This window comes from Lactuca sativa, chromosome 2 (assembly GCF_002870075.4).
Source record: "Lactuca sativa cultivar Salinas chromosome 2, Lsat_Salinas_v11, whole genome shotgun sequence".
NCBI lineage: Eukaryota > Viridiplantae > Streptophyta > Magnoliopsida > Asterales > Asteraceae > Lactuca > Lactuca sativa.
Genome location: NC_056624.2, coordinates 164,302,416 through 164,327,667, shown reverse-complemented (window position 1 = coordinate 164,327,667; position 25,252 = coordinate 164,302,416). Strand labels below are relative to the sequence as shown.

The 25,252-nt window shown below is 35.8% G+C and overlaps 2 protein-coding genes across 3 annotated transcripts; both read right to left on the bottom strand.

Annotated features, from left to right (window-relative positions):
• Positions 1–6,758: 6,758 nt before the first annotated feature.
• On the bottom strand, positions 6,759–9,835 carry LOC111902597 (GDSL esterase/lipase At4g16230). Its single transcript, XM_023898422.1, has 5 exons — positions 9,565–9,835; positions 9,164–9,312; positions 8,736–8,957; positions 8,406–8,649; positions 6,759–6,982 (listed from the first exon to the last, which is right to left on the bottom strand). Exons 1-5 carry the CDS (start codon positions 9,833–9,835, stop codon positions 6,759–6,761), a joined length of 1,110 nt encoding a protein of 369 aa, XP_023754190.1.
• A 4,435-nt stretch (positions 9,836–14,270) lies between these two features.
• On the bottom strand, positions 14,271–17,489 carry LOC111902561 (cation/H(+) antiporter 1). 2 transcript variants are annotated; one of them, XM_023898388.3, is made up of 4 exons: positions 17,056–17,489; positions 15,888–16,886; positions 14,884–15,809; positions 14,271–14,736 (listed from the first exon to the last, which is right to left on the bottom strand). In XM_023898388.3, exons 1-4 carry the CDS (start codon positions 17,209–17,211, stop codon positions 14,481–14,483), a joined length of 2,337 nt encoding a protein of 778 aa, XP_023754156.1. In that variant the 5' UTR covers positions 17,212–17,489; the 3' UTR covers positions 14,271–14,480. The 2 variants fall into 2 exon arrangements, with proteins under 2 accessions (XP_023754156.1, XP_042755180.1); XM_042899246.2 differs by having other exon boundaries at positions 17,052–17,189.
• Between the last annotated feature and the right edge of the window lie 7,763 nt (positions 17,490–25,252).

Sequence of the window (25,252 nt, the reverse complement as noted above, 5' to 3'; positions counted from 1 at the left end):
TATAATACTCTTATATGACTTTTAAGCTTTGAACCAAACCCAAGAATGGTTTAAAGAGGGCATAATATAAGCAACAAATCTTAAAATGTTCAAAGCAAAATAAGAGAGAAGGGCGGAGAAGAGAGCTCATGACTTTTCTTCACTGTTACAAGAGTGACCAAAAAATGCAAGCAACTAACTAATTTATAGCATACACTTAATCTAAAGGTCCTTAACCATTAAGACGTTTAAGCAAGCTTGTCCCCCATGCTTTCTCCCATGCCTCTACTTTTGAATAAACTAATTGAAAGACCATCCCTTCTTAGATATCTCCAAATTTTGGCAATGGTGATGAAAAAGAGAAGAAGAGTTTAAATTTTATAAACTCAAGGTTTATAAAATATAAACATTGTCTTTAGGAAAAAGACAAATGATTTCAACTAGTCCAAAAGTTTTTGCATGACTTATTAATTCATACCATATGAAATAATATGTTACTTATATTTGTAAAATAATTACTTCCAGGAAATAAATATTTTTCCAAGTAATCATAAGAGTTTTTTGAATATTTATTAGAACCAAATTCTAATAGATAATCAATTGTATCAAGTTGTTGTTAGTGTGACCCATTAGTATCATATGTTAAATAGCAATATCACTTTAATATGATTCTTGAGCATACTAGATCTTTCAAAATTGTATCCTGATTATTTGTTGGGTTTGACATCCTAACAAATTAGCACTGTTTTCAATGACACGATGTTGCTAATTATGTATGTCAAGATAGTTTTGTTAGATTAAGGTGTCTATGGTATTAACTAAATTGGTGTATTCTTATGAATAAGAGCAAAGTCCTTTTTAGGTTTCCCTTATATCCAAAAATAGTTAGGAATAATATTAGAAGAGAGAGTAAATGATTAATTAATTTATTATACGATTTATAATTTAATAACAAAATGATTAGAATTAATTTGAAATTAATTATGGGTTAATTTAAGTTAATTAGAGGTGCAAGGGTTATGTTGCAATTTCTTAAAAGTTGAGAAAATGAGAGATTCTAGAACCTCATTAGCCTGTACGGTTTTTAGAGGCTTTCTAAGGAGTTCTGGAAGCCTCCAAATGCATATAAGGAAACTATTTTGAATAAAGATTAAAATGAATTATTTTAATATTCAAATTAGGGTTTATCTTTGGACATCTGGCAACTATATAAAGACCCATAAGGTTGTAATTTTTGACCATCTGTCTCTTGAAAATCCAAGGCCAAAAACTCTATTCCCTATCTTTCTCTCTCCCCCCCCCCCCTTTCTTTCTCCAAACCGATTCAATAGTTTCTAAGGTTTAAGTGTATGACAATAGAGGCATCCATAGTTTTAGAGCTAGCTTTTTGAAGACCAATTGAGGATCAAGAGTGATACATACAATTGAGAATTTCGAGTATACCTAGGGTTTCTAGTAATTTTAATAATATGTTGCTATAATGTGCAAAGACATAGATCTATAGGTTGCATATGCCCATAATTAGATTATGTGTTAATTCCGCTATAAAAGTATGTTTAATGTAACCTATAAAACCCAACACTTTTCACATTGTTTCTTTTTTGCCAGTTGATACATAAATTGAGAAAACATTAAAAATGATAATTAAGCAAGCCAAACTTCCAAAGAACAACCAGATTTTGAGACTTCTTCTTCATCTCCTTCTTCATCTATACCTTCGATGATCAACATTTGGGAGGAAGTTCCTTTCTTAAGTGATTAAGAGATAGAAACCCCCTCATCACCACCTCAACCATCCTCACTATAACATCCCAAAAATATAGGCCAAAAATTTCATTTTTAAATACGTCATTATAAAACCAACAGTGTAATAAAACATCTGTAATATTATGTCATGTCAAAACCAAAGTAGAAATAATCAAACATGTTATCATAAAACAATATCAGAGTGTAATCCCAAAGATCTCATGTGCGGAAAACCATAGTGTGATGCGCTGCGATCAAGCCGACTCCTTTCCTTTAAACACGAAGTACCTGAAACCAAAATTGAAAACCGTAAGCACGAAGCTTAGTGAGTTCCCCCATCATACCACATACCATACAAGCACATAACATATATACTACCGGACAATTCTGGGGTGCCCGACTTACCCGGTACAGCTGTTCTGGGGTGCCGACTTACCCGTACAGCCATTCTGGGGTGCTGACCTACCCGTGTCAAGCCATTCTGGGGTGCTGACCTACCTGTCGGTCCTAACAACCGACCCTCGGGGACTATTCCACCCCTACTGCTACTATCACACATATCATAACATAAACATACTATCAGACATATCTGGGGTGTCTGAACTACCCTTCGGTCCTAACAACCGAACTTGGGGACCATTCCTCTCCTACTACCACTATCACATATAACACACCATGTCAGCATATAAACATATCATCTCATACTGTCAGACATATCTGGGGTGTCTGGCCTACCCTTCGATCCTAACAACCGAACTCTACTACTATCACATATAACATATCATGCCAGCATATAACATATCAGGTAGTAGCAAACATAGATGATATCACAAAGACAATCATCTAACATACAACTCCTACTGGTGGGCTGGCATTGTGGCCGTAGACCCACCGCTACTGGAAGGTAAGTCACCTCACATTGCTGAAGTCCCGTAGACACAATCCCACACTTGCTGAAGTCCCGCAGACTCAACCCCAGCTGTTGGATGACAGATTCCCGAACTGTCAACACCAAAACAACACCCAATTAATAATTGGGTCCCAACAGATAACCATAATACATACTTGTATAATTACTTCATTACCCCAGGCTTGGCTTATATAAGCCCAAGGCCCAATCCATAGGCCCGAAGCGAACTAGGAATCAAAGCCCAACATATGGCCCAATTTTCCAAATTGGGCCCAGGCCTATATGTGGTCTTATTCTAAGGCCTAACATCATATAATCGTTAAGGCCCAACTATGGCCCAATTTTCCAAATTGGGCCCAACCCTTACATGGGACTTACCCTGGGGCCATTAAATTATTTTAGTCCATATAATTATTCTTGGATGGCCCATTAATAATCCAATCATCAAGGCCCAATAGAAAGGCCCAACAATAAACCCAAGTGAAGTTAGGGTTTCACATAAAATGCTGATTTGGGTTAAGTTTCCTACTTAACCCATTAATGACTTAATCCATTAAGTCCAATATCACTTAGATTAATCTTTACCAATGATTATTATTTAATATCTCAAGTTATTAAATAATTCCCGTGTGTCCCGATTAATTCCCAAAATTAAGATTTACTGGCATTAGGGTTTTTCCAACTCAAATACTAGCCCATTATTAATTTGTTGGACATTTAGGTTATTTAGGGCTTTATTGGGCCTATCAAGCCCACTAGAATGTCATCAAGCCCATTAGGGTTTTATTGGGTCCATTAGAGTTCATTAAGCTTCATTGGGCCCATTAGAGCTCCTTTGATCCCATTAGGGTTTTACTAAGCCCATTAGGGTTTCTAGCACCCCAAACAGATCAATCACAAGAGGCAAAACGCACCGCCACCCGACACGGCGGCCGGTGGCGGCAGCCACCACCCTACGGTGGTGGTTTTGAGATTTCATTTCATTATTCAGACACTATTACAGTTACAAAGTAAAATATCCAATACCACACACTCACACTAATGCTAACATACACCCAAAAACACAGCGGTTCATGGTGGCAACCACCACCTCACGGTGGTGGCGGTGGTTGTTCTTGGTATTCCAACTAGACAAAGCACACGCACATAAACTTCAGATTGCATCCAACACTCCAGCCACCCACCTGGTGGCTCAGGCGGTGGCAACAACACCAAAATGGCAGTCACAACAGCGGTTATGACGGTAGCCACCACCTCACGGTGGTGGAGGTGGTTTCTTCTTTGTCCCCAGCCAAGAAAACATACACATGCACTCGTAATCAAGAACTGGACACCAAATTACTCCCAACCCAGCCACTACGGTGGCAGGTATCGATCGAAAACACCAACAACGGTGATCTAAAACCACTGGCAGCCCCTGCCGACATAAACCATTCCAAATCACAGAAAGAACAAAGAGAAAGGAGTAGATGAATGAGTACAATCATTACCGAGAACTTCGTATCCACACACACGCCTTGCACAGTGGCGAACATTGCTCGTTTCACCGGAGGAGGGCGGCGACAGCCCGCTGCTGGCATCCTCGTGCTGTTCTTCGTCGCTGGCAGCAGCTTCGCCGGCAATCTTGGGTGCGGTGGACTCCAGCTTCAACGTCAAGGAGGCGGCGGTCGGACTCAACAAGGCAGGTAGCAGTCGAACTTGTCTTCATCAATGGTGGCGGCTAGTGAAGCATTAGGGTTAGGCGTGTTTAGAGAAAAACGAGAAGGAAGGGAATGACAGGTTTAAGTCCTGTGTTCCTTTCAAACTTTCATCCTTTTGACAAGTTTAGTCCTTCCCCCACATAGCCTTTCCAACTTGAGTCCAATATTTACCCTTTCTACCCTGGCTTTGGAATGCTTCTTCAAATTAAATCCGATAATTACCATCTAGACCCTCAGCATTAAAATCCTTTACACCTTAGGTACAAAATTTACCAAACAACCCCCAATATCATAATTATGACATAATCAACCATTCCACCTCATTTCCTTTTAAATTAAATCCAAATAGTTACCACGGAACCCTTGTCTTCATAAATATTTACAAACTGAGTCCGGAACTCACATTTTTAACCCCTGACTTCTAAAACTGTGCCAATTAACTCCTCGAAACCAACACCCTGCATATATAATTATTTGTTTTAGGGCTACGGGCCATTCATTAATTTATTTATTTATTTAATAAATAAACGGGATTTTACACTCACTCATAAATCCCACACCACCTTCCTCCCCCTCCTTCAATACTTCTATGAGAGCATGTTACCATGCGAAAGGAAGCTCCTTAATTATTCAAGTGGAGGATCTATTGGTGACAAGACCCTAACATAAATTAAGGCATTGATAAAAAAACATGGATAAAGATTTGAATCACACTTCTCAAGAAGATTGTTGGTATACTGATGCACCATGAGGTGTAAAAGAGGTGAACACCCCCTCCTAAATCAAAGCCTAACTATCCAAATTAACGAAGGTGGTCATGATGCTCACAAAGGAAAAATGTGTACAACCCACACCCCGTCCTTGTGGTATTTTCACTCAAGTGGGACATCCAACCAATATGTGCCCACAACCACAAGAAGACATGGAATAAGTGCAACCAAGGGGAGGTTACACCGGGCCAAATCAAAGGAACTAAGATCATCCCTGAAGAAACCAAGGGTTGAATAACAACCAAAATATGGGCTATCAACCAAGTCAACTACCTCAATACCAACCAAGATCACCTTTTCCACCACAAAACTTTCAGCCAAGGTAGTTGCAACACCCTCCTCAACAAGCGGGATCATCAAGTATGTCCTTGGAGTACACAGTGAATGATATAGCCCAAACCTTCCAACAAGAGACAAAAGAAAGCATCAAGAACATAGTGCAACAAATTTCACAGCTTGCTACTTCAATTAGTAGGTTGGAATCTCAAGGTAAACTACATGCTCAACCCGAAAGTACCTGAAACATAATGTTTGTGCAATCAGCCCAAGGAGTGGAAAAAAGTATGATGGTCCAAAGTTGTTCGAAGACGAAGAAGAAGAAATAATTTTTGAAGAAGCACCAAAGAAATATGAAAAAAAAACTATGAAGCAAGAGAAGCTTGCCACCACTAAAGTCAAATATAGTTGCTTATTATGATCCCAGCTGGTTAAGATGTCTTTTTTGAATCATGTGCTATCTTAAATCCAAGCCAAGTTAAGGATATTTTTGCTAGCTACATGAGATCTTGAATTAGTTGCTTATATTGATGCCATATGGTTAAGCTGTCCTTCCACCAGAAGATCATGTATTGGTTACTCATTAGCTTAGGTAGGGCTTTAATATCTTGGCATACTAAAAAATAGAGTGTAGTGGCAAGATCATTTGCTGAAGCAAAATACAAGGCGATGGCCTGTATTGTTTGTGAAGTTCTATGGATTTGATGGCGTTTACAAAATCTAGATGCAGTACAACTAAGTGGGAATATTTTGGTTTGTGATAATGAGGCAGGTAGACACATAGTTGTCAATATGCTCTATCATGAAAGAAAAAAACATGTTGATGTGGATTGTTATTTTGTTCGGGAAAGTGTAAACAATGTTGATGTGATACCATGTCCTATTTGGTCCGAGTTTCAATCTGCATATATATTTACAAAGGCATTAGGGGATGATTGTGTTAAATTTATGTGCAACAAGTTGGGTGTTCGTGATCTTCACATTCCAACTTGAGAGGGAGTGTTGAGATACTTCTGATTTCTTTTTCTTTTAGTTTCCTTATTTACCAAGTATTCTTGCTCTATATGTAATGTATTTAGCAATAAATTAGGAGTCTTATGTCTTTCCTTTTTCTAGTAATATCCTTGGCTATATATAACAAGATGTATTTATGTTTTTATCAATAAGAAAGGAAAAAAATCATTCAAATTTTATAATGTTAAGCATCCATGATTTCCTATATGAGGTCATAGCCTTAAACAAATCCATTTACAAATACAAACAACATTATAACTTAGATCTGTTGAATTTTATTCATGAACCATACTTTGAATACAAGATGTGACACATGATATAAATTAATGATCCTTTCATCTCTTTTGGTCATATTTCTAAAGATCAAGCCCTTTTCAAAGTGCTAAAATTTATTGGAGTCACAAATTTCGGATCTTCACCAAAGACCAACTCACGAGCCGCTAGTTTGACAGCCGCCTGAGAAGGGTGATATGCATCCCAGAACAAGTATTCATCCCTATTTGGACACACGTAGCCTCCTTTTTTGCAGTCACTTATTCCTTGTTGTGTGTGATTCCCACAACATGCTGTTTTAACATCTTTAAACCCTATCAAACAAGCTACTTTAGAACCCCAAATATGTAAGCATTTGCATGCAAATAAAAACTTAGGGACTAGTTGTTGGTATGATGGAGTGAAATCAAAATGATAAGTAATGAACAAAACTTAGGCTCTAGTTGGTATGATGAAGTGGAATCACAATGGAAAGGAATGGACGATGTAATGAAATGAGCAAAGTAATTGAATAGATCATAAGCCTGAAGGAATGGAATGAACTATTAAAATATTTGGTTTGTTATGCACAATTTTAGAAAAAAAAAAAAAGAGAAGATTGATAAATTAAAGAAATTAATCTTATTTTATGAAAATAAAATGTAATCAAAGAAAAATAAAAATCTAAATAAATTGCATATAAACACATCTTATGCTCGTTTGATATATTATTTGTGCTTTAAATAGTAAAAGAGTTTATTTATCACTTTGAAAATTGTTTACAAAATAAAAAAAAATATACCATGAAATTTTAAAACATATCTACAATAAAAATATAAGAAAAAATAATTTAATAGAAGCATTGAAATTTTCTTTATATATTATTGTTATTATATATATATATATATATATATATATATATATATATATATATATATATTATTGTTATTTATATATTATTGTTATATATTATTGTTATTATTGTTATATATATATATATATATATATATATATATATATATATATATATATATATATATATATATATATATATATATATAGTTAAGTTCATGTGAGAGAATGAGACTCACTTGTGGCCAAAGGATGCCAAAAAAATAAAATAAAAACTGAAGAAGAATTAAATAAAGGAAAAAAAAAATATATTTTTTTGAAACTTTTTGCTTAAAAAAACTAATAATAATAATAATAAAATATTCGTCCATATATAATATTTTAACATCATGTGTGTAGAATACTACTTATAAAAATTTATTTTGCATAATATTTTATTAGAATATTACATATGATATTACACATGATATATTTGTATGATATTCTCCACACATGATGTTAGAAAATTAAGCATGGACAATGATTTTTTTATTTTATTTTTTTGAAATAAAAGTTTGGAAAAAAAAAAATATATATATATATATATATATATATATATATATATATATATATATATATATATATATATATATATATATATATATATATATATATATATATATATATATATATATATATATATATATATATATATATATATATATATATATATATATATATATATATATATATATAGGAATGAATAAAAACACACCTCCCCTACAAAATGAAGATCAACCAAAGACAAGTAATCACATTACCATTATATTTCAATATGACAAACAAACATAATATTTTCATTCCACCCTACTGCTCCATTCTATTCCATTTTCGATTAGTGCACACCAAAGACTAAGTTATGCTTACCAATTGGTTTTTCAATGATATTCATAGTCATATTGTATGCATTCCCAAGAGAATACTTGAATCCTTCAAGTGTAGAGCTCAAGTTTTTCAAAAGGGATTCAAGTGGTGTATAGAACGCAATAGCCAAGTCGTTAGGCTCCTTTGCACAATCACCAACGGGAGAGAATGAACGGGCAATTGGGCAACATCCAATTGGTGGAACACTTATTACTCCAAACTTTCTTGCCCCTAGGCTATATAAGTTCTGTTATTTTAAAAATAAAATAATATAATATGAGTAAAAAGTTTAAAATCAAAATCTCGAGATGGTTTTGACAAATATCATGGAACCTTTAGATGAATGGCATATGTGGCTGTAAGGTTGGCGATGAAAAGCTCGGGAGTTACAGGATGAGTGAATATGTAGGACATGATGTCGTTACTTCCAATACTCATGATGTACATTGAACCTTGAAGCAAAAGTTGACCATTTGACTCACCTAGTATTGCGGTTATGTTTCCTTTAACAGTTGCAAATTGTTGGATTTGCTCTTCCAAAGATACAACTACCCCCTGTATTAGCATCGTACTTTTGTCATGGACATCAAATAGTAGTTGTAAAAAAAGTTCAAATGATAGTATATGATAGAACAAGACGTATTGTATTATGTTTGGTATGCATTAGAATAAGATCGAGCGATGTTAATAGGGTAAAAATTGCAATTTTCTTAAGAACCCTCTAATTAGTTGTATTCCCTATTAATAGAGGAAAGACTTACATAAGGATCTTTCCCTGTTTCTTTATCAAGGCCACAACCTCCCGAAGCAAAGTTCACCCCATGAAGAATTTTTCCCGTAAAGCTGGAACTATTTTTAAGGAGTGCAAGAAATGGAGGCGGGCTATGTTTGTAGCCACCCAAAAGTGTCACTGCACATTCAAGTAATAATTATATTGAATTTGCACATTAATAAGTTCTATAAGAAAACGTGAAAAATATCCTCTACACGGCCCACACCAAACCTCTTCCAAGGCCCATTGTGGGGGGTAAATTGTTGTTATCACAACTTTTAAACACTTTTTGACAGGAAAGATATTTTACACCCTTATAAGGAATCCTTTGTTATCACCTCCGACTGATGTAACACTAGTTTGTACTATATATAGAAATTGATTATGTACCTATAGTGTCAGCAGCATTTTGTCCATTGCTAAACCTTCCAGTTGGTTTCGACTGTAGATAATCGATCCCATAATATGGGTGATTGGCTCTTGCGGTGCAGTTTTTGAGGTGGTTGTTTGTGCCAACATCTACTGTTGAATCACCAAATATGAAAACGGGTTGCATGGGTTTACTCGCTGCCTTGTTTGTGGGTATTGTTGACACACTAAAAAGGATTAGGCATGCAGTGAGTAGCACTGTTTTTTGAATTGTTAATGGCTTCATAGCCATGTTTATTTAGTTAGTTTGTGAGAGAAGAGGGCAAGTACTTGTAGGAGATGGGGCCTTTTGGATCTTGAATGTACAAGAGGAAAAGTTTGAGATTAATGAAAGTATAATCCTTGGCTTACATCAATTACTATGATCGTCATCCTAGTTTATGACCAAAATATACCATGAAAAAAATGTGATTCTCGTTTTATTATTATTATTTTTTTTTTATTTGTAATATAATGGGATTTGGGAGATATTGTGTTTGGTTTTGGACTTGAACTTGCAGAAGTTCGGATTGGTCCTGGCTTGAACAGCTAGATTTTTGGTTGATTATTAATTGTAGTGTTTTCTACCTAAACAATAAACTTAATACACAATGCAAGTAATTTACAACTTTTTAAGACATAAGTTTATGTAATTCTTATAATATTATTTTGGAGAATGATTCTTTAATTTGCAGAAAAATAAACTTGGTAATATATGTAGTGCTCAAAACAGAGCCACAGGTGCATACGAAGAAGTTGCGGAAAAGTTGCAACAAAACTATTAGTTAATTAATGTAAAACTACACATTTTTTTTCAACTTTAATCGCTTTTCTGACTATCTAATTTGAAAAGTTACAATAATGATCTTATAAACACATCCAAACACCTTAAAAAGAGTATACTTCCAACTCAGGCCATTATCATGTGGTGCATGCTAACGAGTTGATAGAAGTAGCAGTAATCACGATTTTTGGAACAGTCTAACAAAAAAAAAAGTAGTTTTATTTGATAATATTGTCTTCTTTTGGCATTTCAAAAAAGCACTAAGTTGAAATTAATCTGATTGGTTAACTAAAAAAACTTATTATTGCTATTTTCTACTTATAATGGTACCTAATATCTTTTTAGTGCATTGCAATAATAAGTTGTAACAAAATTCATGGTTATTTCACAAAATGGTTAAGGTCGAAATTAATTAGACACTAAACTATTGAATTTGTGTCAATTTAGTCACTAAATTTTGTTTAAGTTGTGAAATGTCACTTGGACTTGTTATTTTTAATTAATAGTGATCCTTAAGACCGGTGACAACAATTCGGTAACAATACATATACAAGATTCAAAGTCCTTTTCTTTTTAAATATATAAATTATAAAATATAGAAATTTCTCATTTAAACATAAGACCATCTCCAATGCATGAGTTCAATGGATTGACACATATACATTCCACTTACTATACAATTTTATTCATTAAACTCTACACTCCATTAAATTGTATACAATTTAATGGATTGTCACATCATTTATCATTTTCTTTTTATTTATTATTATTTTTAAAAAATTAATTAGCATGAAATTAAAAATTAAAAACTACAATTAAAATTAACACTAATTAAAAAATTAAAATAAAAAATAATATATATATATATATATATATATATATATATATATATATATATATATGTGTGTGTGTGAGAGAGAGAGAGAGAGAGGAGAGAGAATATAAAGTTCAATGGGGATTGAACTCCTCATTTCATTGAATCCTAGTCATTTTCCCACAATGAGAATTTTGAGTTTAATGATATTAAACTCCCCATTAAACCCTCCATTGAACTCCCATTGGAGATGGCCTAATTCACAAATCCTGTAAAAAAAATACAACTTTTTGCTAATATATAAGAAATTAATTATAGTGAACCTCAAAAATTATATCTACATCAATATATGACAGTATCTTGCATTTTGCCCATCCAATTGGCATGGAAGTCTTAACTTTTAACCAATCACACTTCTATGATTAGTATTCATGATTCATCATCACCTCAAGCCTAATAAACATACACAAAATAATCCGTTATTCACACTCCATCACATTTTTATTAAACTTTAACCGTACATCTCTACTATTAACTGTAACTTTTTTGTTTAATTAGATATGCCAATGTTATGTATACACGTTAAACTAATGTGATTCTTGACTATCAATGTGATGTGCAATGTATTAAAAAAAACTAAAACAAATCAAACAAAGAAAAAAGGGTTAATGTCGAACTTAGATACCAAACTATTGAATTTGTGTTCATTTAATCACTCAACTTTGTTTAAGTCGTAAAATGTCATTAAACCTTTTTTTTATTCAGGGTGGTCATAATGGTCCTTATGACCGATGACAACAGGTTTTAGTAAAAACTTTAAATAAATAAATAACAAGTTCAATGACTTTTTACCACTTAAACAAAGTTTAGTGATTAAATGAACACAAATCTTATTTGGTGCTTAATTTCGATATGAACCCCTTACAATGTTTATGACTTGAATAAGACACCCTTATATTTTCCTTATAATTTAATCATCGAAACATACTATTATATGTGGTTACCTGGAAATGAAACTCAGTTACAAATAATAACTAGTTCCAATGCAATTAAAAAAAAACAACCTTTTTTATCGATAGAGTCAAAATATAAGTATTTTTATATGTAGATTTTCCTTATTTTTAATCACTAAACGAAGAGTCCTGCTACAAAAGCTTAGAAAGATTGTGAAATGTTTCTTTTGGGAAATTGAATTTTTTGGAGAGAATTTGATTTTGTTTTATAATTTTGGTAGGGGCTCTTCTTAAAGCGTATTGGCAAAAATAATAATTTTAAAAAATAGATGTTTGTTCTTTGATTAAATTTCAAAATGTGATTGTTTGATATTATAACACTTTCCATTTTCGTCATTTTAGTGATTAACCCTTTTTTTTTAAACTTTCATCATTTTGTTATAAATGACCATCTAACTTTGACTCTTAGGAGCACACCCCAAACATAAGATCTCACTGCTAGTTTCTAAAAACAGATTAGAGAAGCTATAGATCTACAACAGGTGGTTCATCTAAAACCATTATTTAAGAAGAAAAACGGATAAATTCAATCTCTCATTTTGTAACAGCCCGAAATCTCAGGTATTGCTTAATTATGTTTTTGGGGTGAATTAAGAGGGGACTCGGCGAGTTGGAGCCTAGACTCGCCGAGTAGGATCGCAGACTTGGTCGCGGGTCCGCGACTGGACTCGACGAGTCCAGATATGGACTCGGCGAGTCGACGCTGTTCAGCAGAAACCCTAACCGTTCGGTTTTGGATCGTATATAATGCTCTTATAGGCCGTCATTGTCCGTCTTTAGTCGATTGAGAGGAACCCTAAACGGCTGTGGGCATCTAGAGCAAGATTGGAGGATATTAGGGCTTGAAGAAATTGTTGGTCAAGGAGGAGAAGGGTTTTGGCTAAAGGAACAGCAAGGGATTCGAGTTCTGCGGTTTGGAGACACAGAGAGGGCATATTCCAGGTAATATTTCTATACCCCAATAATAAGGTGTTTAGAAGTCCAGAAAGTCCCATGATTGTATATCTCGGGACCATACGTAATTCAGGAAGCAGTTGATCGTCTGCATGGCATGGACTCGCCGAGTTGTTCTTCAGACTCGGCGAGTAGCTTGAAGATTTACTGGGACTCGCCGAGTTGTTCTTCAGACTCGGCGAGTGGAGTCGGGGTGGCCCCGCGATTCTTCCAGGAGTAACTCGTCGGGTCGAGGAGGATACTCGACGAGTAGATAAGGAATCTCAGAAAGTTGGAGGACGTCTAGACTCGCCGAGTCGCCATGGTACTCGCCGAGTCCGGTCGAGTTGACCGTTGACCGTTGACCAGGGTTGACCTAAGTCTGACTTTTTAGGGATAGTCACACTTAGAAGATATAAGAGTAATGAGATATGTGATGTTATAGGGAGGTTGTAGCTCGTCGGATTGTGCACGAGTCATTTCGGGATTTGCTAGCTTTCAGCTTTTACGAGGTGAGTCTTCTCACTATACTGTACCCGGAAGGGTTTGACTGTGTGACCGGAAGGTCGGATATGATATGTGATATGTATGCTATATGTGGTAAGTTATTTGTTATATGTGCTATGTATGTTATGGGCCGGAAGGCGATTATATTATGGGCCGGAAGGCAATATGTTATGGGCCGGAAGGCGATATTTTGTGTGATGGACCGGAAGGTCGGCGTGGGTAGGACCGGAAGGTTTACCCAGCAGGGACGGAAGTCCCCTGAGACACATGGACCGGAAGGTCGGGGCCTGGAAAGGCGTATGTGCGTAAGTTGTATAATGGGGAACTCACTAAGCATTTATGCTTACAGTTGTGGTGCATGTATTTCAGGTACTAGCGAGGACCGTGGGAAGGCGTCGGCGTGATCGATACACACTGAAGGATGCTTTTATGATCTTGGGATTTTGATTATTTGTATTTGACAAAATACTTAAACTATTTATGCCTTGTTATGAATGGAAATAAATACATTTTTAAAATGAAAAATTTGTTTGAAAATTTGCGTTGTTACACATTTCCATTTCTTACATTCAAACTAAAGTTGTTTCGTGGCTTCACTGTTTGTTGCACGATAAGGAAAAGAAAATATGCAAACCCATCTACCAATTCCTTTCCTTTCCTTACCAACTACATACTACACAAAATCTATATACACCACAACAACATGGCAAAAGATTCTCCTTCAACCTTACAAAACCCAACCACTATCGCAAAGCTTCTATGGTTGAACTTCTGAGAATCTACTAGTTCATGTTCATTCCTTACTTCAAGGACATTCTCATTGATTTATCTTCACATGTTACCAAATTCATCTATGTTGTTGAACAACTAAAACTGAACCACTGATATCAAATTCACTAGAAGCCAAAAAATCACCAACTACACCAAGCTCCGGACATTCTTCCCAGTCACTAATTCCCGTAGTTAAAAGCGAGTCACCTCTCCCACCTTTCCCCACCACAAACATGGAGTATGTCTCTGCCATGTCCCTCAATATCATCCCTGTTTGTACCCCATTTTCCACATACTTCTCAACAAATCTCACTTTCCCAGATGTTACATACCTGAAAAATGTAAATAAAAAAACAAGGTTGGACCAAATTCGTTATAAAATTTGAAGTTTTGACGGAATTTATAACAAGATTTAAATCTTGGCTAAAAGTGTAAATATAAAAAATTGACCTGTTAATTCTTATTTTATCATATCATACCTATGATAAAAATTGGCTAAAGCAGAACTATCCGCCTCCTCGACCTCCGATTCATTATCAATCGCCACCAAAACATTATCTTCCTTCTGGGAAACATCAATTCCAACATTAGGATCTTTAGCAGACGTCGGCAAAAACCTAACAATCGTAAGACTCGTATGATGATGTGTACTAAGCCGTTTACTAAACCCCAACGCCTCTCGATCATCGGGCCCACCAAAAAACAAAGTCGCAATCTGCTGTAACGATTCAGACCCTGCAGCTTGTGTCCCTGTAGTCGTATGCCCCCTATCCACCAAAATCGCAACCGAACATTGAGCGTTTCTCAACACTTTCTGATTCGTAGTCCGAATTCCATCCTTATCTTTCTCAAATTTCCCATCTATTCTTTGATGTTTATGAAACGGAAGAACAATAAACGAAGCCCTAATATCATCAGCGAAATCACAAACATCTTCATACATACTCTTAAAAGGCGAGACTGTTTGGACTTGATGAATCATCATATTTGTTTCTTCAATGAAGATGTCAACAGCTTCGTTTATTTCCACGACGTCGTTTTTGTTATAGTTGTACTCTTCATCATCACTGGATTCATCGTCTTTTAATTGTTCGTATGATGCTGAAGTTTTTTTAATCTTTTCCGGAAGCTCGATTAAGTGCATTAAGTAGGGGGAAATTGGAACGTTGTCGGATCCTCTTAGGGATACGATGAGGCGTACCATGGTGTTCACAGGGTGGCGACTGTGAACACATGCGAGGAGTTTTAGTTCTTTATCGGGTCTGTGATATTCCATTGGTATGTGTTTGATGCCAATTGTGTCGCTTTCTCTTCTTACTAAGAACCCTATTAAGGCTGCTGAGATTACTGAACTAATTACCACTGCTGAAACCATTAAGTTGTAAAATATCGAACTTGTCAACACCTGTTTTAACACAAAAAGGGCAAATTAGGTTGCTAAACAGAAGTATTACATCACGATAATGAAGGAAGAAGGACTTACTTTATTTTGCATAGCTGTTGTCAAGGTCAAAATATCCACATGCCCTTTCATGTTCATCAAAACAGCAAGAAGGACTCCTTCGTTTAATGGCGTCTTCAAGTACTTACATGCAGCAAGAGTACCAAAGATCTTTCCACCAATACTCAACACGATAACCATAAGAACAATCGCGACTCTTTTCAGTTCATTTAAATAACTTGTATCTGCTTTAAACCCAGTGTACCCAAAGTAAATCGGGAAGATAAAGTTATGAACTGTATATGTAAGAATAGCCAACAATGTTCTTGCTGATTTCCCACCCCTTGGGAACATCGACCCCATGAGGAAACAAGCTATTAAGCTGCTAAATCCCATTGTTTCAAAAGTCATGGCAGCAACGAGAACGACTGAACAAATCAACATTACTTCAACAGCTTGAAGGTTTTTATGGTTCCTGTTTCTGCGATTCAACCAGTTAACTAAATGTGTGGTGAAAATGATAATACCCACAAGAAGTAACAGTGAACAAAACGCCATTAATGCCCATCCGTTAACTGTTCGTTTATGTTTCTCACCGGAGATTATAACCAAAATAAACACAGCGTACATGTCACCGATTAAGGAAGAAGATATAGCGAGTCTGCCAATATCAGATGTTGCAAACTTCAAATCAGCTGCTAATCGGAAAACAATGGGGGACGCTGTGTTGGCTAAGATCACAGTGATGACTAGAGCTAAAGTGAAACGTGATCCACGAGATCCAGTTTCTTCATACACGAAGAAGGAGATGGCTGCTGCAAATAATGAACACATTAAGCAACCACCGCAGGCGATGATGCTTGCTGGACGTATGTTTCGCATTAGATAAGGAATGTCCATTTCGAGGCCCATGAGAAACATGATGCTAATTCTACAGTATAACGCCATGCTTTCGTAGAAATCAACAGCGAAATTTTGGAAGAAGAAGACGTGGATTGCTGGTGATCTCGATAAGCCTGATGGACCTAGCACGAATCCCGCCTGTGGTTCCAACAAAAAATTCGTAAATAGAATCAGCATACATGAATTCATGGTTTCCCTTTTGCAATTGGAAATGGAACAAATTAATGATAAAAAATAAAACAAATTAGAAACAAAAGATGCAATTGGATAGACGAAGGATGTGAGATGGAGGATGTGACATACTTACGAGGATCTGAGCAAGTGGGGCAGGTTGGCCCAAGGGTTTGAGGAAAATCTGAAAAACATGAGATAGAACCAGAATGGCGGAGACCTGTGTGGTCATCGTCAAGGCTGGGTTCATCGTATCGTTTTCAGGGCATAATAATTCCGTTGTATCTTCCATGATTGCTGGATTGAAGCTTTTGTTTACCTTTTTTTTCTTATGGAAAAGATGAAGAAAAGAAGGGGAAATGATTTGCAGATGTTGTTGAAGAAAAAATTGGAAGGGAAACGAAGGGGGAGATAGATCATCCTACAAATTTGCCAAATTTCCGTTCATGGTGTGGTGTTATTGAGAGAGAGAACTTTTATTAAAGATAAAATGAAAAACATAGACAAAACTATAAAAATGGTACTAGGTTTTGCATTTTTTTTTTACAAAAATCCAAGCATTTCAAAACATTTCCGTTAAACCTGAAATGATGTGCCTTTCAATTTAATTTTCTATTTTTATTTATTATTTATTTAAAAAATATAATTATGAGAAATTGAGTATTTATCTCATGAATAATTTGACAACAATAATCAACATTTTATAAAGACAAAATTGCAAAAATGGTCCATGTGCTTAGCAAAATTATGTGATTTTGGTCCAAAAAATTTTAATGGTGTACCAATCGTCCAAAATTAGATTTTTTTTATTGGTTTTGGACACTATCAACATGAAAATACCATTATACCCCTTATATTTATTTTTAATTATTTTGTATTTATTTTATTGTTTTAATTAAATAAAAATAGAAAAGGCGCCACCCCTCCCTCTCTCTTTATATGACCCTTTCTACCAACTATTCCCATTCATGTAGATTGATTTGTAACAACTTGTTCCGGGTCATTTCATAATTCGAGATCATGACTCGAGGATCAAGTATCGTAAGGTTTCGGGCCTTGGGAATGAGAGGTTTAGCCCCATTTTTTTTTTTTGGGGGGGGGGGGGAGGGGGGTGGATAACGTAGGTTACGGGTACTGACTGCTTAGTTTGTGTTTTGGAGCCTAGGGGTATAACAAAAAAGGGATGTTGTGGGCTTTTATGAATTTTTATTTACTCCAGAAGGTTTTGAGGCAAATGAGATTTGACAAGATTATAGAGCTTCTCGTTACCTTTCTGTGGATCTAAAGAACGTCGAAATCGGAGTTGGAACGAAGAAGTTATGACCGTTTGAAGTTGCAAGGATTTAGGCTTAAGTCGAGTACGCTAGACTTACAGGGAGTACGTTGAGCATACGAGTCTCAGATGATCGCAAGGGACCACTCTCGTACGCTGGGCGTACGATCTGTACGTTGGGCATACGTCAAACAGACCAAAACCCTAGTTTTGGGTCTTGGACCCTATTTAAACACCTTAATTTTCCCTTATACCTTCTTATGACCAACCTCCACCTCTCCAAACCCCGAGAACAAAACCCTAATTGCTTTTTGAATGTTTTGAGCATAGAAGTGATATTTGAGAGGGTTTTTTGGTGATCTTGAAAGAAGAAGAGCTCTTGGAAGTTGCATTGGTGTGGTTGAAGCTTGTGGATCCAGAATCACCACCAACTTGGAAAGCTTTTGGAGGTATAAAGCTCTTAACTTGATGGTTCATTTTGATAGATTTGGTTAGGGCTTGTTTTTGTGCTTTTATGATCCTTTAAGTCATTCATGGGAATATGAGCTACTCTAGAAGTTAGGTATGGTAGATCTTAGCATTTTTGAGGTCCCTTGTTCATAAAAATGCAATCTTGGTGGGTTATGTTGGACCATGAATGACTTAGGGTTCTTATTATGGGTTTTATTGAGTATTAGGTCCCATTAAACCATGTAAAGGAGTAAAGTTGTCAACTTTACGTGTTAAGACATCATTTAGGATCATATCTGAGAAATGGACTTAGTGGCTTAACCAATTAACCACTTAATGGCAAATTGGGCTTGTTGTGGAGTACGTTGGGTGTACGCAGCACTCATAAGCCAATTGTTGTGTACGCAGGACGTAAGTATGAGTATGCATGGCATACTCAGCAGCCTTGACTTTTATAAACTTTTGTGTTTTGGGTAATATTTGGATTATTAGGGTATTTGGGCCTTGTTGGGCCACCAATCTTTCTGAATTTGGACCATTGTTAGGCTTTAGGAGTTCTTGGATTTGGGCCCATAATGGGCTTTGGGTATCATTAGGAATTTGGGCCATGTTGGGCTTTTGATGTCATTGGGTTGGGCCTTAATTATTAGTCCAAGTGAGGAAATGGTAAAATGATCTTTTACCCTAGGTGTTAGACAAATGAACTAGATTCTCAGTTATGGTTTATTGCCCAATTATTAATTGGGGTTTTATTTGATTGGTTAGCGCAGGTATTTTCTGGTTCAGCAACCCGAGCGTCTATTTGACTGACAATAGACTGAGGTGAGTTTGCTCACTATACTGTACGACGCTAGGATATGTTACGTGTTTGTAGTCTTTGTGACTCCTGTTGTATGTGTTATATACATGTGTGTCTGTTTTCTATATGTATGTGGGGTGAAATAGACCCAATATAGCCTTGAACTGACATATGAGTTGAAATAGACTCGGGGGTGAAATAGACTCAGTGGTGAAATAGACTCGACACAGCTTTGAGCTAGCAGATATGTATGGTATGCACTATTTTGGGGAACTCACTAAGATTCGTGCTTACGGTTTATGTTTAAAAATGTTTTTCAGGTAATCCCGGTTCGCGAGGGGAGGACCCAACTTGATCGCAACACATCCACCCATGTTCTGCACTTTATGATTTTGGGAATTTTACTTTGATAACTATTTTTACTTTGATATACCTTTGAATGATTAGAATGATTAAATGGTGTTTATGGTTGATTTAAAATTCAAGAATTTTACCTTATAAATTTTTTAGACGTTTCAAGTTGGTATCAGAGCCTTGGTTTCAGGGATTCATGCATACTCTCATGTGTCTGAACTCAAACTGAGGATTTGGTAGATTTTTCATAAAAGAAATGTTTTACAAAAAGAAAGTTTTCTAACAAAAGAAAAGGATGTGGTGCATGCAATCAACCGAGCTCAATGAAGTTTTCCCAAATACCCATATATATGTTTTATGTTATGCTTTGAATTGTGAAATTGTGAATCGCATGCTAGATTAGGGCTAAGGATCTACTCAGGATTTCATGCTAGGAGGGATGACTTTATATGTCTGATTGTTTGAAGCTTTTTAGAATTACATGCTAGTATGAATTTCAGATTATTGGATGGATTGGCCTGATATGTGATGCCTTGTAGCCTAAGAGGAGTTGGATGTTATACTAGATTTGGAATCTTTCTGGGGAGGAAGTGAGCTTGAGATGTCCTCTATTGGGCTTGTGGTTTGGAGTGTTATTGCTCGAATGATGATTGCTTGTGCTTTATGGAACTCTTAGTGATGTTAGTTAATTATTAAGTGAATATGTTAAGTCACATGTTGCAAAGGTTAGATAATCTCAGAGTGATCGATTTGACCATATTGTGCAATTCTTATTTGAGTTTAACCGTTGTAGAGACGAGCCTTTTACTCGAAGGATTATCTAAGATTTGTTGCATGTGATTGTATTTATGAAGTAGTTAACCGATTTTATTGGGAGTTCTTCTGCAACTGATGGCAGGGTGAGGTCGGGAACCTAAGAAAACCTAGGAAGTGCTTTAGTGGGTTGGTTGCGTTGCTTAGCGGGTATTTGGAGTATCTGTTTGAGAATGTGACTTTGAGGATTCATGATGATTCTGGAGAAAAGTATGGATAATTGTGAAAGGTATTATTGAGCCCGTACTACTGAAATCACAGGATCCATACTTGACTCGAGGAGAGTCATGAAGAATCTAGGAAGCTGGTAGGATGAGGATTATTTTGGTATGTTTTGATCATGTGTATGATTGCTTTTCAGAATGGTGATGAGCATGCATGGAGAAGGTTCAGGTTTTGGTTTAGGCTCGGGTGATGAGCCAATTGGTGGGAGGACTTACAGGGTTCTAAGTTCACGATGGATTAAGGAGATGGAAGGTGTATTCCGCACTCGTCCCTACCCCATAAGAGCCAAGGTTTGGTTTGCCATGGATCTCTTGCATTATGTGGCAAGGAGTTGTTGGGAATTGATTGCACAATCTATTACACTTACTGAGTTGGAGACTATGTCTTGGGAAGAGTTTGTGACTCGGTCTAGGGCGGAGGTTGCACCAACTATCTTAGTGCATCCATTGGCAAGGGAGTTTGTGAGCGTGTCAGGGTGCGAGGCCCTAAATGATGTGATTGATGGAGCCCGTGAGCGGGAGATTGATTTGGGGCACCTCGGGAAGAGGAAAATATAGTAGGTTTAGACAGTAATGGGCCAGGCGAAGAGGCCCATGACTCAGATTCATATTTGGGAGGCCAGCAGGGTTGGGGCCGTTGTGCCAAGTATGGAAGGACCCATGTGGGAGGCTGTTGGGTGACAAGGAGGGGATGTTTCAGTTGCGGACATATGGGCCATTTCGGTAGGGATTTCCCTCGAGAATTGGTTTCAATATGTTTTCATTGCAACCAAGTGGGCCACAAGAGAGCCGATTGTCCAAAGTTGATGAGAGGAGTAGTGGGGACACCTGCTCTAGCCGTTATATATATATATATATATATATATATATATATATATATATATATATATATATATATAACTGAAAATGTTTATATTCGCAAAGTTTATACAAATCAATTTTGTTAAATCTACTTAACAAATCTCCTTCATTAGCTAAAGCATGAAAGTCAAGTTGGTGCTATAGTGCCTTATTGATATAAGTAGATGTATTGGATTGAAATTTAGTATTTGGATATTGGAACAGTACAAGCAGCATATATTGTAATGATTTGATATATTGGATATAGTCTTTCATTAAATAATTGTTGTGTTTGATGGGTTTTGAGCAATACATCATTCCTATGGTGTACATGCAAACCCTAATAGCTTTTGGATCTAGTTTGTCTAATGAACATGCAACTGAATATCCAAAGCTATAAACCCTAGATCTAACATATTATAATCTGAATTAGAGTTTAGAGAATACCTTTGATTGTTATATAGCAATAACAATCAATTCCTTGGCTTCAGAAAGCTTAGTGCCTCAAGTGTTGCACCTCTAATGGAGTCACAAACACCAGTAAGAAACTTGGATGAAGAGGGAGGAGAGAGGAGGCACCAAAAATGGCTAGAAACCCTAAAGGAACACTTAGCCACGTTTTTGGGTCTCAAGGGTTCTTTAAATAGGTAGGCAATTAGGGTTATCTAACAAGGAATCCCTAATTTGACTGCTTAAGCCCTAAGCAGCCCATGGACCCCTTCTGGAACATGCCTTGGATGATTTCTAATGGGCTTCCCCATAGAATTCATCCAACCTATTATTCCAAGGTGATCTATAGCCCAATTGCAATTATCTTATAATTACAATTCTAGTCCCCTAAGTTTAATTAATCTATTTGAGCCACAAAATTAATTCTTTATTAATTCTTGACTAATATTAATTAAACAATATGATTTCTCCTTTAATATATTATTCTCATAATATATTAATAAATCATAATTAAACCTTTCTCTCCTTAATTCATCCTACATATTGCTATGGTGAAGGCAACTCAAAAGGACCATGCTCATAATCGGGTCAAGTACATATCAAAATAGTTATGGACTTAGACACTAATCCAACAGTCTCCCACTTGGATAAGTCTAATAACTATTTTGCATAACTTCAGAACCTGATCAACAATCGTAGCTTTCAAAAGCCGCTGTCAACTCTAATCTTATCAGATACGTGTGTCCTTTAGATAAGGGATTATATACTCCTCCATTCTCAAGATATCGTATAGACACGAGACATGCATGGATTCAAATCATTCTCTCTGTCTATGTATTGTTTCCTGACATCTGACTTATGACGGCTGACAACAGACTACAATTGAACACATCAACTTAGTCCAAGCTTGGCCAAGCGCTTAGGGTGTCATCACTAAATCATCGAGGGGCCCACATATACCGCTTTTATCCCACTTTGGGTAAACGGAATGGATAAACTTTGACTCAAATGCTTGCTTGCACCTACTAATCGAATCACACACAATAATAAGTTTTATAACACCAAGTTACTGGTGCGTTTACTTATCATCAATGTGCAATCGACCAGCAAATAACAACTCACACGTCTCGGTTTCAAGAATATACAATGTTATTGTCTCACTAATCACCCGTGATAAATCCATGAAGTGATTCAAGTGAGTGTGAGTTTAATCCAATACTTTAATCTTATCAAATCACTCATGAACTCTACAGCAAACCTGTGCTATGTCTAAACACTTTAGACAATCTACAGAGAGATTCATGACAGTCTTCCTTCATACCTACTTCCAACGTATGACCGACTGTGGAGGTTCGAATAACCCAGTTATTCTGGAAGTCAAAACATGCAAAATGAAACACAACGATAATATTTAATCCTATATGGCCCCAAAACTTTTGAGCGTAAATAAAACACTTTTATTTAAACACCATATTGACTACTCATTATTCACTGTTTAATGTTTCGGATAATCAACTTATTACTTGAATTACAACAATAGATGTCCCATGCTCCGAGCATGCACACTATGTTACCTATGATCCTTACTTTGTGAAATAAATCAATTGAAAACTTTTCCAATGAAACTCATTTAACAATTCCCAATCCTCATCATTAGTGTAAGAATACCAACTTCTTGCCACTTTTGGAATATATCAGATTCTAACATTTTATGCAACGATCCTTTCGTAGTGTCATGGCACAAAAGTCACCAAGACTTGGCTAATGAAATTCCAAGGTATTCTATCGTAAATTGTTACAATACAATTCCATAGACGCGAAGTCTCACATTCAAAGTATATTCCTTTGAACATCCTTCTTGCATAAAAGTTTCTAATCTAGCCATGGACTCTCAATATCCAACTCCCAATGTGGAAACATTTCCATATTTGCCATATGACAATCATTCTAAATAGAGTCTTATTTATTCAAAATAATGTCAACATGGTCCATCCAATACTATACTTCCAACTACTCACAAGCAACAAATCCTTGGCGAACCTTAGATCGTCCTTTGATAGTTGTTTAATTATTTTAGCTAAAACCGTTCTAGTCCCTTTTCCCTCTTAATGCGCTAAGCATTTGGAAAATTTAAGAATGATCAAACATTATATCATATGCAATCGATCCTATCCCGAAGCGTATGGAACACGATCCATAATGTCTCACATGAAGACGTGATACTTTACCAGTCTTCTGCTATAATATTTCTAATTGCCATGTTCTCATAATTTTGATTATGAAAAGGGATGCCATAATCATAACCAAATTTTGAGAATGCAATTATCCTTTCCATATATATAATTTCCTCATGTTGAACCATTCCAACACAACATTTATATATATTTGACTAAATTTGATTAAAATTCCACAATCTAAGCCTTTAGATTTGAAATGAAGTATAATATTCTCTCCCTTAATTATAGCAAAACAAATTTTCAACCCCTGCAACTTGGCAAAGTGAATCTTTGTTTTCTATAATTAATATTGCTAACTTGCAATACTTGAAATAATAATCATGCTCCCATTAACACGATGATTATTACCATACAAGTATAACACTTATGCTCCCACTAGCTTTGAGATACATTCAAAAACATTTGAACTTCCAGAAAACAATGTTTATTGAATTTCTTAAGTTCATATTTCTAAATACATGATGCTTTGATAAGCCTTTATCTAAGCTTCTTAACCTCATACACATTTGCCTTAGAAAGCTCACATGTGTGTCTAAAGAAATTCAGAACTTATGTTACTAAGTCCCAAATGTTCAGACTAATTGCCAAATCTCACAATTCGAACTATGAAGAGGGATGTCGTAATCATAATCGAATTTGAGAATACAATTTTCACAATTGCAATCTTCTTAAAATCTTTCTTAGTGAAAGCATTTCTGTAACATCCCAAAAATACAGGCCAAAATTTTCATTTTTAAATACGTCATTATAAAACCAACAGTGTAATAAAACATCTGTAATATGATGTCATGTCAAAAACAAAGTAGAAATAATCAAACGTGATATCATAAACAACATCAGAGTGTAATCCCAAAGATCTGATGTGCGGAAAACCATAGTGTGATGCGCTACGA